Raw genomic sequence first — 14169 nt, 5'->3', positions numbered from 1 at the left:
CACAAGGGTGGGGCCATCCTAGCTGGCCTTGATTTATCAACACACCAAACACACTAACACACATGCTGAAATAGCTCAGTGCTTCACCAGCATGCATTGCTTTGTGTACGTTTGAACGTAAGGAGACCCAGTGCGCTCACTGCCAGCCCAGACTTGAGCCCAGTCCAGTTGCTCCTTAAGGTCACCCTGACGCTGCTGCCCATCCCCGCAGGACCAGAGGGAGCTGGCGGGGTCTCGCATTATCTGGCAACGCAAGCCACAACGCCAGGGTAGAGTTACCACATGACAGACAATCCGTCGATGTGATGGATCTATTACGCTGGGCCCGAGAGAGGAGTCGCTCGTATCATCCACGTCCTTAGAACCCCCTTCCAACAAATCCATTTGTGAAATGACCGGAATGGGACTCCAGATGAGAAAGGGGGTACTCAGAACAAGAACATCCCATATTAATCGCCCTCCCTCGGCCCCCCAGATGGAGCGCGAGAAGGTGAACCTGCTGGGCAACCTGCAGGAATCCCAGAAGCAGCTGGAGCAGGCCAACGGGGCCCTGTCAGAGCACCAGGAGAAGGTGGGCCGCCTCACGGAGAACCTGGCCGCCATGCGCAAGCTGCAGGCCAGCAAGGAGCGGCAGTCGGCCCTGGACAACGAGAAGGAGCGCGACAGCAACGAGGACGGAGACTACTACGAGGTGGACATCAACGGGCCCGAGATCCTGGAGTGCAAGTACAAGGTGAGTGCGATGAGGTAAAACAACTGGCAAAAGTACGCAGGTATTGCTACCAGATATAGGTGTTGTAGTGACAAGGCTGTAAATGCTACCAGTTGAGTGATATTTCTCCAACAATGAGTAGTGCTAGCTGTGCACTGTATGCACTGTTTAAAAAAAAAAAAAAAAAAACACAAACTGTCCATCCCGAACGAGCCAAACTAAGTGGGATTGATGATGGACTGATGGAGTGTCTCTGCCTGCGTCAGGTTGCTCTGTCGGAGGCCGGGGAGCTGAAGGAGGAGCTGAAGACTCTGAAGGCCGAGTACCAGGCCTGCCAGTCCCGCTACGAGGATGACCGCAGCCGCCTGGAGATCGACGTCACCACGCTGGGCGGGAAGCTGGCCTGCCTGGAGAAGATCAGCCTGGTGGACCGGCAGGAGAAGAACAGGCTGGAGAAGGAGCTGCGCAAGGTGAGGCACCGGCGGGAGGCATTAGGCACGAGGAGAGGATATTCACCGACTTACATAAGACGATCTTACAAAGGGTTGGGAATCCATGGAGATGTTAGCGTGAGGCTATCCCTAACCTTTAGCGTAATCTTGGCGTGACTTCGGGTTTAGCCAGGTCTTCGCTCGTTAAAGACAGCTTAATCAAGGTTTATGTTTGTGTGTGTGTGTGTGTGTGTGTGTGTGTGCGTGATAAGGTGAGCGACGTGGCCGGCGAATCCCAGGGCAGCCTGAGCGTGGCCCAGGACGAGCTGGTCACCTTCAGCGAGGAGCTGGCCACCCTCTACAACCACGTGTGCATGTGCAACAACGAGACGCCCAACCGCGTCATGCTGGACTTCTACAAGCAGGGCAAGGGCGGCCGCAGCAGCCCCGAGGGACGCGGCCGCCGCTCGCCCATCCTGCTCACCAAGGGCCTGTTCCCCGCCGACCTCGGGGACTCGGTCTCCCCGCCCTCCCTGCCCTCCCCGCCGGCGTCGGACTCCCGGCGCGAGCCCATGAACGTCTACAACCTGGTAGCCATCATCCGCGACCAGATCAAGCACCTGCAGATGGCGGTGGACCGCACCACGGAGCTGTCCCGGCAGCGCGTGGCCTCCCTGGAGCTGGGCACCGTGGCCGACAAGGACAAGGAGGCCTGCATGGGGGAGATCCTGAAGCTCAAGTCCCTGCTGAGCACCAAGAGGGAGCAGATCGCCACGCTCCGCACGGTGCTGAAGGCCAACAAGCAGGTCCGTCTGTTTCAGAATCCTCCACGGTTAGACAGGGTTTTTTGCTGTAGTTGGTGACGATGAAGGGACCTTTGGTTTATTCTAGTATGGTGAGTTCAGCTGTCCCGTCACATGCCCTGCTGCTGAGATCTATGATAAACAGTTGTGGCTGGCCGTGTGGCGTCAGCTGGCCGGTTTGTTTAGTTATACAGACCCAGAGGAGTAGTATAACACAGAATTAGAACTCGTGCCCAGTTGCTCTTGTGGCTATTAAGATTAAAGATTATAAAGATTCTGTGTGGCGTCTCGGTGCCTGACCCAGTCTGGATAAATAGAGCCATGAAACCCATAAATAAAACTAAAGCGTGCTACCTGTTGTTCATTTTACTACTTTACTCAACCACATAACATTTATAGTTTGTTTACAGGTCACAGGGGCAATGTTAACCAAATGCGTGTGACCTAGAGAGGACAATGCAGCTCATGTGGCCCACATTACGGACAATTCGATTTTCATTCAGCCATCAGTCAGCCCTGTGTCCTTCTTGCAATGCTCTAAACCCGGTCTCTCCTCCCAGACAGCAGAGGTGGCTCTGACCAACCTGAAGAGCAAGTATGAGAACGAGAAGGCCATGGTGACAGAGACGGTGATGAAGCTGAGGAACGAGCTGAAGACCCTCAAAGAGGACGCCGCCACCTTCTCCTCTCTCAGAGCCATGTTCGCCACACGGTAAGACCCTCGCCTGTACACCAACTCTCTTCTACCCTGCATGACTGCACTGCCTCAGTAGGGTACGGTGTGGGACACCATACAGTAAAGCACCCACCCTTGATTTTAGTATTCCCATTTTACGACGGTGACAAACAAAAGAAAGTAGCTTATCTTTGTGCATTGTGGGGCAATTGGTTGCATCTCCCTTTGCATGAAAATGCATTGGGTCCAACCTAATACCTTGATTCGAACACGTACTCAATGTTCAGACGAATCAGATTGCTTGGTCGGAACTATCTGTGGTATAATGTAGTACAAAGAAAGATTTGCTCGCCAAAGCAAAAATGTCCAGTGATGAGCAGCACCTCACTACACTCCTTGGTGCACGTTAATTTTGCAATTTTATTAAGTCGATCATAACATGTCATCCAAAGCCCACATCGATGTCCACAGCCGTTAATCTCAGAGCAGCTGCCATAAGAGACACCTGAAACTTGTGTGTGATTTTAAGAGCCAAGTGTGTAGCTGGGCTCCCCAGAGCCTGAGGGCATGCTGCGCATGATCCCAGAGAGTCAACATTAGACCACAATAATACTGGTGTGTTAATGCCGTGGTGACACCATCTGGCACCGTCAGGCCACCTATAGGACACCATGACAATCCAGAACAACAACTGGGTCATCTATGTTTATCAGATCCACACCATATGCTATGCGTCTGCATATTCTTGTAGAGTATGGCGGGTTAAGTATTTCCCTTGTGTATCAATACGTATGTGTCTTGGAGTGGTGACATTTTTTTTTTTTCTGGTCTTATTTTGGAGTTTTGGAGGCCGACTCTGATTCTGCAAAGATTGGTGACGTGTGTGTGTGTGTGTGTGTGTGTGTGTGTGTGTGTGTGTGTGTGTGTGTGTGTGTGTGTGTGTGTGTGTGTGTGTGTGTGTGTGTGTGTGTGTGTGTGTGTGTGTGTGTGTGTGTGTGTGTGTGGAGCAGAGGGAGGTGCTGCTTACCCCATCATTAAGCTTCCTGATTCCTATAAGAAGCAGGCCAAAGGTTTGTTTGTAATCCCTACCTCAGCTTGCAATACACAGGGTTTGGAGTGTGTGTGTGTGGGGGGCTGGGTCTATTGTTGTGACAATAACAACAAACACATGTAAGGCTTAAAGCTCATCACTCAAACAACACACAAGTCCAAAACAGAGTTTCCTCCATGTTTCCTCATACCCGGTGTTGGTCACTGCCCACTGCTGCGTTCAAAGGCCTCTCTGGTCCGTGGTAAACAAGGCATTGTTGATGCTGTGGGCATCATGTTCTCCCTTGCCCTTCATCTCACCCACCTGGCTGCCATTCAATACCTACCTTTCTCCATTTCAGGTTGAATGTGCCGAAGTCAGTCCATATTCCTGCACAGGCTCAATTAGTAACAGGAGGAGAACGTCTGCGTCAGCATATATATGACATTGCGTTGTCATGACAGTTTTGGTGCAGTGCAGAGAATCGGACATCCAGACATAGTGGGTGGGAGAGGGACGCTCAATGGAAGTGAGTGACGTGGCTAAATATAAACAGAAGTGGTGTTAAGCAGAAGGTTTATTGTTGTTTATTGTCAAACTCAGCCGCCACAGCCAGCGTTCCTTGTTATCTTTCGTAGTTGACATTCTGTGTGGAAGAGGAGCCATCTAGGACGTGTCTCGGTGTGTCTGTAGACGGCAGACAGCCATTACTGCTCGGCATGCTGCCCGTGTAAGGGAATGGAACGCGCTGTGTTAAATCAATGTCTTCCCTCAACACACACACACATACACACACCACGTGTGTTGGAAGGTTATAAGAGGCCACTGCCTATTAGCCTGCCAGTGATTTAGGGGAGCGAACACGCCAGGCAGGGCTAACGTAGAGTCTGTTTACGGTGTTATTGGTATGTAAATGAGGGCCCAGATGCTGCTGGGTTGGAGTGGGACCGGGAGAAGGACGAAGGCCCCTCTGAGGGGCCAGGGGACCGGCTTGGCAGAGGTTTCCCACACTCCCCGTCTCCTCTTCTGCCCCTTCATACCCCCCCCCCCTCTTCCGCCAGACCCCGGGACTGCTAGTATTCTGGACAAAAAGAGTGAGAGGGGGGAGGAAGGAAGGGGTGGTCATGGATTAAGATTGCAGAGATGTTGCAGACCGTGGTCAACTTCGGGAGGATCTTGTTGTTGTTTTAATCACTATGTGTAATCCACTTGGATCAACACGTAGCCATGTATGTTATCTTGAGTTAGCTTATGCTGTTGCTGTGTGGGTGTGGGTGTGTGCGGGAGGTTGCACAGAGGCGTATGTTTTTCCAGCAGCAGTCTGTGCTGTACTGGTGTCATGTTCGACAGTATAATCTCCGACCCCCTTACATTCCAGCGATATGCCTCAACACGTTCCTGCTCTTTCTTCTTGGTCAGTGAGTGAACCAAATCGAGTTCCTCTAACACACGCACTCATTATATCTACGACTGGTTTGTATTTTTGTTGACCACACACTCATACACATCCAACGCATACACAAACAGACACACACACACACACACAAACATATACACACACATACACACACTCTTTATGATGGCCCACCATCCATGACCAATGAGGAGCAGACAACAGAAGTGTCTGAAAAGCTGGTTTGGGGGATGGGGGTGTGTTCCTTTGGGGGGGTTGTGTAAGGGCAACATTTTGACACACAGCACATATTTAAGCATAATTAAACACATATTTATGCTACTGCTATTTACACATGAGTGTGGTAAGTGACTTATACGTGTGTTTGTTGGTGTGTGTGTGTGTGGAGTGGTTGGTACATGCACAGCTTTGTTTTAAGGTAGAAAGCCTATCGCCTGACGTCAGACTAAAATGTAAACCAGCCTCGAGGGATTCAATGTTTTGAATGTGGCAAGTGTTCATCCGTGAGACACACACACACACACACACACACACACACACACACACACACACACACACACACACACACACACACACACACACACACACACACACACACACACACACACACACACACACACACACACACACACACACACACACACCCCTCGTCCAGCCGGCCCTAAGAAAGGCCTCCATTGTGTTCAGCTCATTCCGACAACAGAGACCCTGATTTTCTTTCCCGGGAAAAAGCTCCCAGACCCTCCCTGCGGCCCCCCGCCGGCCGTCCCCTCCCTCATTAAGTGCTGCTGCTCCTCACAGGGAGAGCCCGCCGCCCCACACTGGGTGTAATGAAGCAGCACTGATCCTCATTGTCCAGCTGTGTGTCCCACTGGGAATCAAACCCTTGGACACAAGGCGAGGGGGCAAGGTGTGCGTTCGCCCTGGGCTAGTCGGCTGAGGTTACGAGTTCAGAGAGCACCACCCACCACCCCTCCACCCTACCCCCTCCACATGCTCAGAACACAACAACATTGTGACCTTTTGAGTTGACCAATCAGAAGTGTGGATGTGAGAATTAGAAGATAAGGGAATAAAACTGGAGAACACACAAACGCTGTGTTGCTGTGTAGGTTTTTTGAGCGAGGCTTGTGAGTACATCTCCAATAGCTTCAGGCACAGTGAGTGAACCCACACAGAGTAAATATACTCTTTTACTAGCAATACTTCAGGGCGAGTGGTATTTTTTCTAAAGAAAACATGTTAAACAGAGGCTAAATGACATGAGCCTACAGCGTTGTATACCGCTTGTAAACAAGGTTGAGGGGCCTGCCGCTCCCTCCACTGAGGTGTGGCGGTCCTGTCTTGAAGAACGCCCCTTCAAACGGTCCGGTCAGCAGCCCAACACAACGGATAATGGAGAGGGAGGGAGACAGCGAGGGAGAGAAACCCGTTAACCACAGTGAGAAAGGGGGGGAGAGAGGAGGAAGCTTGAGGGAGGGAGAGCGACCAGGAAATGCAGTGAGAAAAAGACGAGGCGGAGATCGAGAGATACAGAAATTAGCTAGGTGGTTGAAGAGGGAAAGCAAGAATCTGCTGGTGAGGGAGAAAAGGACGGAGCTCATGGCGATGAGCAGGGGGCATGGGGAGAGCGAGACAGATGTGCCTTCATATTCCGGCAGATGACCCAGTTTATACACCTGTCAACGCTTCGAAACACACGTGTCCAACACACACTCTCACACTGAAGGGCAAAGGGAGACAAGGGTGTGATGAGGCCATAATTCATCGCTGGGGGCTTTTTTCCAAAATGGCAGAACATGACTCTAATGGAATGGCATGCTTCAGACTGATATTACTATATAAAGGCTATCAATCTTGCTAACGTATCTTCCCAAAATTGGAGCTCTAGCCTTCAGTCATGGACTTTCCATTCTCCAACTCATCTTCACTTATCGAGTCTCTCCATCGCTTCCTCCTCTTCCTCCCCGTCCTCCTGTTTGGTCTCTAGGATCCGGAGGAAGGGAATCTCCATGGAGACCCTGTAGGTTAATGCGTTCATGCTTTTGTGTCTGATCTATTATTAAGGGCCTCCAGGTACACACGCCTTCTCCTGGCATTCAGATAACCTCTAAAATGGCGTACTTTAACGTCTCACCTCATGAATGTTTCAATACCCCCATGACTTCCACCCCTAGCCGCTCCTCCAATGAGGGTGAAAATAACTTAAACAGTATTTTAGCAGTTTCTGCATTTCTGCATATTGGCAAGTTAATATTGTCATTGTATTTGAATGATACCTGAAATACTAACTACTTAATGGTTTGAAAAATGCTGATAACGGAAGATAATATAATGATAGGAGGTTAGGTGAGGTATCCAGGTCGTTTTTGTTTGGGTGTAGGGCTCCACCTGGTGGTGGTTGGGGATACTGCCCAACTAGGTGAAAGGTCGTGATACAAATGCTACATCTTTTCATTATACTTTTCTTAATGTCACAATTAAATAAATGCATCAAATAACAAGTTGACAATTGTGATTTTTAAATCTGAATTCCTAATTAGGGACTTCCCGTTTCATCTTAATTCATCATCGCTATTTAATTTGATTATGGAAGCTGCTACTGCCCCCTGCTGATTATAGGAAGTAAAGAAAAAACGTAAATCTTCTAATAAACCAACCCTTCTATTCGTTCTGCCCTCCTGCAGCTGTGACGAGTACGTCACGCAGCTGGACGCCATGCAGCGGCAGCTGTCGGCGGCCGAGGACGAGAAGAAGACCCTCAACTCCCTGCTGCGTATGGCCATCCAGCAGAAGCTGGCGCTCACGCAGCGGCTGGAGGACCTGGAGTTCGACCACGAGCAGACCCGCCGCGGGGGCGCCGCCAGCCGGGCCAAGGGCCGCGGGCGGGCGGCAGCCGCTGCCGCCGCCGCCACCGCCACCTCTGGGGCCGCCACGCCCAATCCCCCCCACGTAAGTCAGAGCCTCACCTGCGCCGGCTCTGGCCGCCCAGAGATCAGCAACGTCCTGCCCAACGGCATCATGGGAGGCCCCGTGGTCTTCTGCAGCGAGAAGTACAAGATCTACTGCGACTGAGGACTGGGAGACCGGGTGTCTGATAGGACCCCCCTCAACGGGACCGCTGTGTACAGAGGGGGGGAGGGGGTCACCTCCCTCCCCCCTGGCTTTAGTGAATAAAAGCCCCACTCGCTTGCTTGTTCGTCCGCCCCTCTGGGCGTGTCTAGCCTCCCCGTGCTTACCGGCTGCTCGTTGCCTGTTGGTGTATCCGCTACAGGGGGAATGCAGGTGTGTGTACAGTGTGTGTGCTAGGTGTCGGACGGGGCGGGGGCGGTACACATTTCGGTGTGTGGTATATAAGGAGTGTGCCCCCCTGTGGTCGTAGTCGGGATGGTTTTTGTGGATATTATTGGGTGTCTATACTTCGCCACCGTCCTGGTGTCCGTGCGTAGGGTGTAAAACGGTGGCCCGCTTTGTGCGTAGGTGTCTTCCGAGCCCCCTCCCTGTACCGCCGGGTCACTGTCATGCGGTCAAGGCTGTGGGGGGAGGGGGCGGGGGATATGTGAAGGGGGCGTCACGCTCTCGGCCTTGGTTCAGAGTGTGACGTCTTCTACCCTTAGGCTTGTCTGCTGGCGAGGGTGCTCCTTGATGAAACGACCCCCCGTTACCTTCTCGGTGTCCTGGCCAATCCCCAGGACCCGCATGTTGCCCCGGCAACCCACTGTCCAATCAGGTCACTGATTAATGTTTACATGAACAAAAAATAAATAAAGGAAAAATATGCAATCTCCGACGGCAAGCCCTGGCCCTGGGAGCATTCTCGACCGAAATTCAAAGTCACAAGTGGGTAAGCTGACGAATTGCTTCAGCGGACCGGATGAGAAGGAGCACCTGTGACCACATATAGTTTTTATATTTTATTTTGTAATCACGGGATTGTTTTTAATATGCTTGTACACCAATTTGGTAGTGATGATGATCAGTACTAGAAATTGCATGGCTTTGCAGCTGAAATGCTCATAAGCTTTTTTTTATTTATTTTTCCAACAGTGTATCTGTGTTCAGACGTGTGATCTAAACCCATGTGCTACAGGGCTCTACATTGTAAAGAACAGACAGGTTATTCGGTTGTCGGTTGGAACCCAGGCAGGCTTCTCCCTGCCTGGACTATGGCTTCTGACGAATCGGTCTCCATAGCTAAATTCAAGTGCGCTTGGTCAGAGGTCCCCCAGGTTCCCTGGTCGCGATATAGACGATATCTGGATTGCTGTGAAACAGATAAACAAGTTTTTGTTGAAAATGCAGGTTTTTTTGTTTTGTTTTCTTTACACAAATTTAATGAAATGCAAATCCTAAAAGAGCACAAATCCAAACGATTTTGGATCCTAAATCTGCTAACGGGGAAAAAAAAACGACCATCGTCAGACACGAGTCAAAGTGCCTGCCGACCCGAATCACCTGAAATATATATTTATCTACATTTATGTAACGCCCTGTCCACCTGATGATGTAATACACCGTCCCTTCTCCCCATTAGCCTTGGAAGCTGACCTTAAAGCTCTGATATCATGTGTGTGTTGATGTGGTTTGAAAACACACACGCCTGGTGTCTCTAACCTTTGTCTTGTCACTTGTTCGCCCCCATATGACTCTTTTTACAGATTGTCAGACGCTTGTTCACCACACATCGCCACTCACCCTTTAACTAAAAAAAGAGGGATTGTGGGGAATCTTTTATGTCAGGTAACGTCCTCACGCACACGCATTGCATACATCTTGCTTGTGTGTGTGTGTGTGTGTGTGTGCGTGTGTGTGTGTGTGTGTGTGTGTCTCATAATCTTCAGCATTGTGACCCTTGTTTGTATATATTTTCACAAAGAGGGGTCCCTTTGTTTCTGGGTGTGTGAGGATAAACCTATGTACTGTCTTAGTATCTAAAATAGCTTTAAACCCTTGCGCATATACAAAGAACCAATACGAGTGGGGCTTGTATAGATAATTCAAAGTACTGCTTGTGGATCATAAACACATAGGCTTTATGATGCAAAAAAGCAGGGTTGATGTACGGAGATCCTGCAAGATGAATCAAAGTGTTTGCTTTTTTCTAACTATACCGAGTACGAATAAATCCCCAATTATATTCTTGATACGACCGCGTTCAGGTTAGGATCTTGCAGGATCGCTCTGCAGTATTTCTTCCTCTCAGGGACATAGGGAGGGAGCTTGTTTCTATTGCAGAAAACGTAAGGCGCCAACCCTGCTTAAGAGCACATCCATAGGTAACAGGCACGCAGTGTAGAGACGGACACAGCTATTCCACCATACAGAGTGAAAGGCTAAGGGGAAGAGAAGTTCCTCTGGAGGTCCATGTTCACTCACTCTTTTCTAATTTAGTTATTCATTTTAATGAACTTTCAAGAGTGACATATTGGGTTTCTTTTTCTTTTGCGTAAATATTTCTTGAAAGCGGAGGGATGAAAACTTTCCGAGGAGCTCCGGGAGCAGGGAGCTAGAGAAGGAGGCTAGTGAAGAAATCTAGCATAAGAAACTAAACATGCTAGCACAGATAACCAGGAATCTGGTCTTGATCATGGTCATTGAGTTAGCCTTGAATCAACTAATTACTTTCCAAGGGACATAGAGTCCAAATGTTACCCCTAAATGCTAGTATATGCTCTGTGGAACCACTGAGCAGTAGTTAGACCCAACAACCCAGGATGTACTCAGATTATAACCTGTTATGGATATAGTTTCATACAGTTTGAATTCAACGTCTAGCTTATCTGTCGCCATAACGACCTGCCACTTTAATATTTAAATAAGCTCCTCCTACCTCTGTGCTAACATGCTCCGCCCACTCGTCAATATGTTTTGCTGAGTTGTCGTTCTGGTACATCGTCAGATCTCTGATTGATGTCAAATGCATGTGAAATACACAACTCATTCGTTGTTGTTATTGTTATGATTATTAACCAGCACGTCACACTGGGTGATGCCTTTCTCCTTTGCTTTGGTTGCGGGGTGATGTTTCAACTGCCCCGGAAGTGAATGAACGTTGTACTAGCGAGTCACTGGCTTCTTAGCGGCTTCCGCTTGGTGATCTCGCTTGTAGTCGGCCCCACATTTTATGCATCCGATAATAAGCTTTATTTTAACACTGGCTCAGGGTGACTAACTCGGATCATGCTTTCTGTTTGCCATGACTAACGACAAGTCACTGTGTCTTCTTTCTCGAAAGAGGTGACAAGCTCCTCCCTGTTAAACTACAGTTTTCACTAATACTCATAAGAGGAAGCATGCTCACCTTAATGATGTGTTGTTTCTTTCTTCATTTGTTCCAGTTATTGCAGTAGTTCTGCCCGGATGAGGAGGTACCGACACAAGGTCGATTCTCACTGCTGAATCGGTTTCGCCGAAGGTTAGCACAGCATAGATCATTTGGACTTGAGGATATCAAGGCAACACCAGCCGAAAACCAAACGATGAAAACAGTCAAAAAGCTAGATTTCTAATTGTATTCCCCCCATTGCTGTCTCATTTAAGCTATGCAATATGACATGGATGGGAATCAAGCTAAACTTCACTTCTTTAATTGCTGCTGCAAGAAGCCAGGATTTCTAAGTACAAGGCTCACACTTTCCGTGGGAAATTTATGAGTGACTTCAATATTATAATTACCCCTCAATTTAAAGGCAAAGGAAAACAGGTTGTTTCTCAATGTAATGACAACTATTTTTTCTACTTTAATGTTGGATTTTAGTTTTTATTATTTGTATTATTCAGTGCACTTTCATTATATAGGAAAATGTCATACTATTATTAACCAGAGAAATTCGTAGTGGAGTGGTTTGAGTTTTTTCCCATATCTACACATAGTAGGCTATATATAGGATCATAGGCCTATGTGACTTCTACGTTGTGATGAGCAAACGCCTCTTGCATATGGGAAGGCGCCACAAACCACAACCTACTAATTGACTTTGTCTGTGAGAATTGTAACCATCTAAAACGTTTATTTTTTCCTTGGTTATATATTTACACTGTCCGTTAGCCTTTATGTTTGTTCTACTATGATCTCTGATAGAAAAAGTCCAGGGTGATCAAATTCTGGGGTTTTTCGTGTATTTATTATTCCTAGGAATAGTTCGAAAAATTGCGCTGAAACTTGACAACGCTCTTGATTCAAAAGAAGGTGAGTTGTGTTTAAGGAAAGAAAAACTGTGTGACAAAAACACGCTTTTTTCCCAGCTTCTTACCGAAGGGCGTTCCACTGAACATGGATCACTGACCAACAGAATTCCCTACAAGTGCATCGATTAAAATTCCAAATTGGAATTGTTCCATTCTCCCTTTGCTTATCGTGCCAAATCATGGTACACCGTTTAGGTTGAACAGAATCAAGAATATGAAAAGGGACATTTTTTGTCATTGGGAAAGGCTCAGTTTGGACCACGGCTCTCGCGAGGGACGTGATACGGTTTTCTGATTTGTTTAGTTTCTTGTTTCCAACCAGTAGTGCCTTTCATTGTTTCAAGGGAGAATCTTAGACTAGGATTTTATGTTTATTTTTAAAGGGTTGGGTTCAAAGTAACTGTGAGCAGCAATAAATGCGAAGGGTCGACCCCTATCTGCAAGAACGAAAAACAGTTTAAATTGGCTCGATAAAAATAAATTAATTGTAGGGAATCATGTGGGTCAGTCGTCCATACAATACATTCAGGGGTATATTGAGAAAAAAAAAAGTTATGTTTTATTTTGATTGGTTTTCTCACACTTTGGGAACCCAAATAAATCCCAATGAACAACACCCTCCATGCATCTGATATGTATGTGTTTGGCTATTGGAAACATCTCTAACTCTAGCTATGTATGGTGAAGGTAATGTGATATCAATAGTATTGTGGAGGAAAATGTGAGCGCATTTTTTCATTCCGTCGTTCATTATGGTGGTATTTTTTTATTATTATTGATCTTTTTTATATCATCTTTAAGCATTAATGTTTTCAGGAAACAGAAAACTAAATTAGCATCAACAAGCTTGAACCGTGCCATTATAGCCAAAGCTCGCTTGTTGAGGCGTTAAAAGTTGAAATATGGAAAAAGAAACGTAAAAAGATAAAGTGCAATTCTGATACTGTTTTACATTTTGAAAGACCTCAAAGTTTTCTGTTTGCTGGAAGCACTAGCATTGTGATAATACATTAGCTGTGCAAACTTTATATTGTCATATTGTGTTCAGTATTGCTCCATAATTGAGAGTTTGATACCTTTTTATATGAAATAACGACTTCACCTGTATTTATTTGAATTGTCATGCAGTACTGTATTCTTATCAATAATGTGCGTTATGATTAGTGACATAATGATTACAGCTAAATGTCATTTGCATGTTTTTTTCAGTTATGGGACCTTTACACAGAATTGTAAAACAAACGTATAACTTTGTAATGGGTGAGAAGAAAAAAACTAAAATAGATTTGAAAAGGAAAAAAAGACGAGTCTTTTGTCTCGTATGTATTACTGCTGAAATACCGCTATGAAAAGTGTTGTTTGTTTTCCAGGAGAGATATGGTTTGTGTAAGGGGTAGTCATACTGGTTAAGAAAAAAAAACGAGAAAAAAAAGAATAAAGGTAACTTAAAGTCCAGAGATGTGTCTTGTGTGGGTTTTGTCTGTGTGTATGTATATATCCATATGTACGTGGGTGTGTGCCGTCTTGCTGTGCTCTGAAGGGTTAACCCCACAGCTGAGTGTGCAGCAGCAGTCCCAGGCTGCCGGCTCCGGCCCAGCCTCGTCCCAGAGTGTTCCCAGCTGGAGGAGCTCAGGCCTGGGAAAGGCTGGAGTGACTTCCCAGCTGTCCCAGAGACTCGGGGACGCGATCACGTTTCACACAATGCACACCCACACCCAGAGAAATAAGAAGTCAACCAGCCCCTTCTACTCCCCCCTCTGGGTCCGTCTGTCTCTTTCTCTGTCTGTTCCTCTCTCTTTTCTCTCTTTTCTCTCCTATCTCATATTTCAACCTTTTCCCGGCGGCCTTGCTCTACCTTGTTGTATTTCATCATCCGATGTTACTTCCCTGGTTTCTCCAATAGTCTCTGACCTTC

General features: G+C 47.4%; 1 protein-coding gene across 3 annotated transcripts in view; it reads left to right on the top strand.

Annotated features, from left to right (window-relative positions):
• Positions 1–13729, top strand: part of LOC130384708 (protein bicaudal D homolog 2-like) — a 39815-nt gene extending 26086 nt beyond the window's left edge. Inside the window, exons 6-12 of one of the 3 annotated variants that reach the window (XM_056593045.1) lie at positions 476–733; positions 979–1182; positions 1416–1949; positions 2507–2658; positions 7754–8018; positions 9725–9806; positions 11405–13729. In XM_056593045.1, coding sequence (XP_056449020.1) covers positions 476–733; positions 979–1182; positions 1416–1949; positions 2507–2658; positions 7754–8018; positions 9725–9772 — 1461 coding nt within the window. In that variant the 3' untranslated portion in view covers positions 9773–9806; positions 11405–13729. Of the gene's footprint in view, positions 1–475; positions 734–978; positions 1183–1415; positions 1950–2506; positions 2659–7753 lie in introns of all 3 variants that reach the window. The other 2 variants (XM_056593036.1, XM_056593030.1) reach the window with 2 other exon arrangements.
• Positions 13730–14169: the final 440 nt, after the last annotated feature.

This window comes from Gadus chalcogrammus, chromosome 1 (genome assembly GCF_026213295.1).
Source record: "Gadus chalcogrammus isolate NIFS_2021 chromosome 1, NIFS_Gcha_1.0, whole genome shotgun sequence".
Classification (NCBI taxonomy): domain Eukaryota; kingdom Metazoa; phylum Chordata; class Actinopteri; order Gadiformes; family Gadidae; genus Gadus; species Gadus chalcogrammus.
The sequence above is the reverse complement of the archived record's forward strand: the minus strand, read 5'-3'. Positions and strand labels throughout refer to the sequence as shown.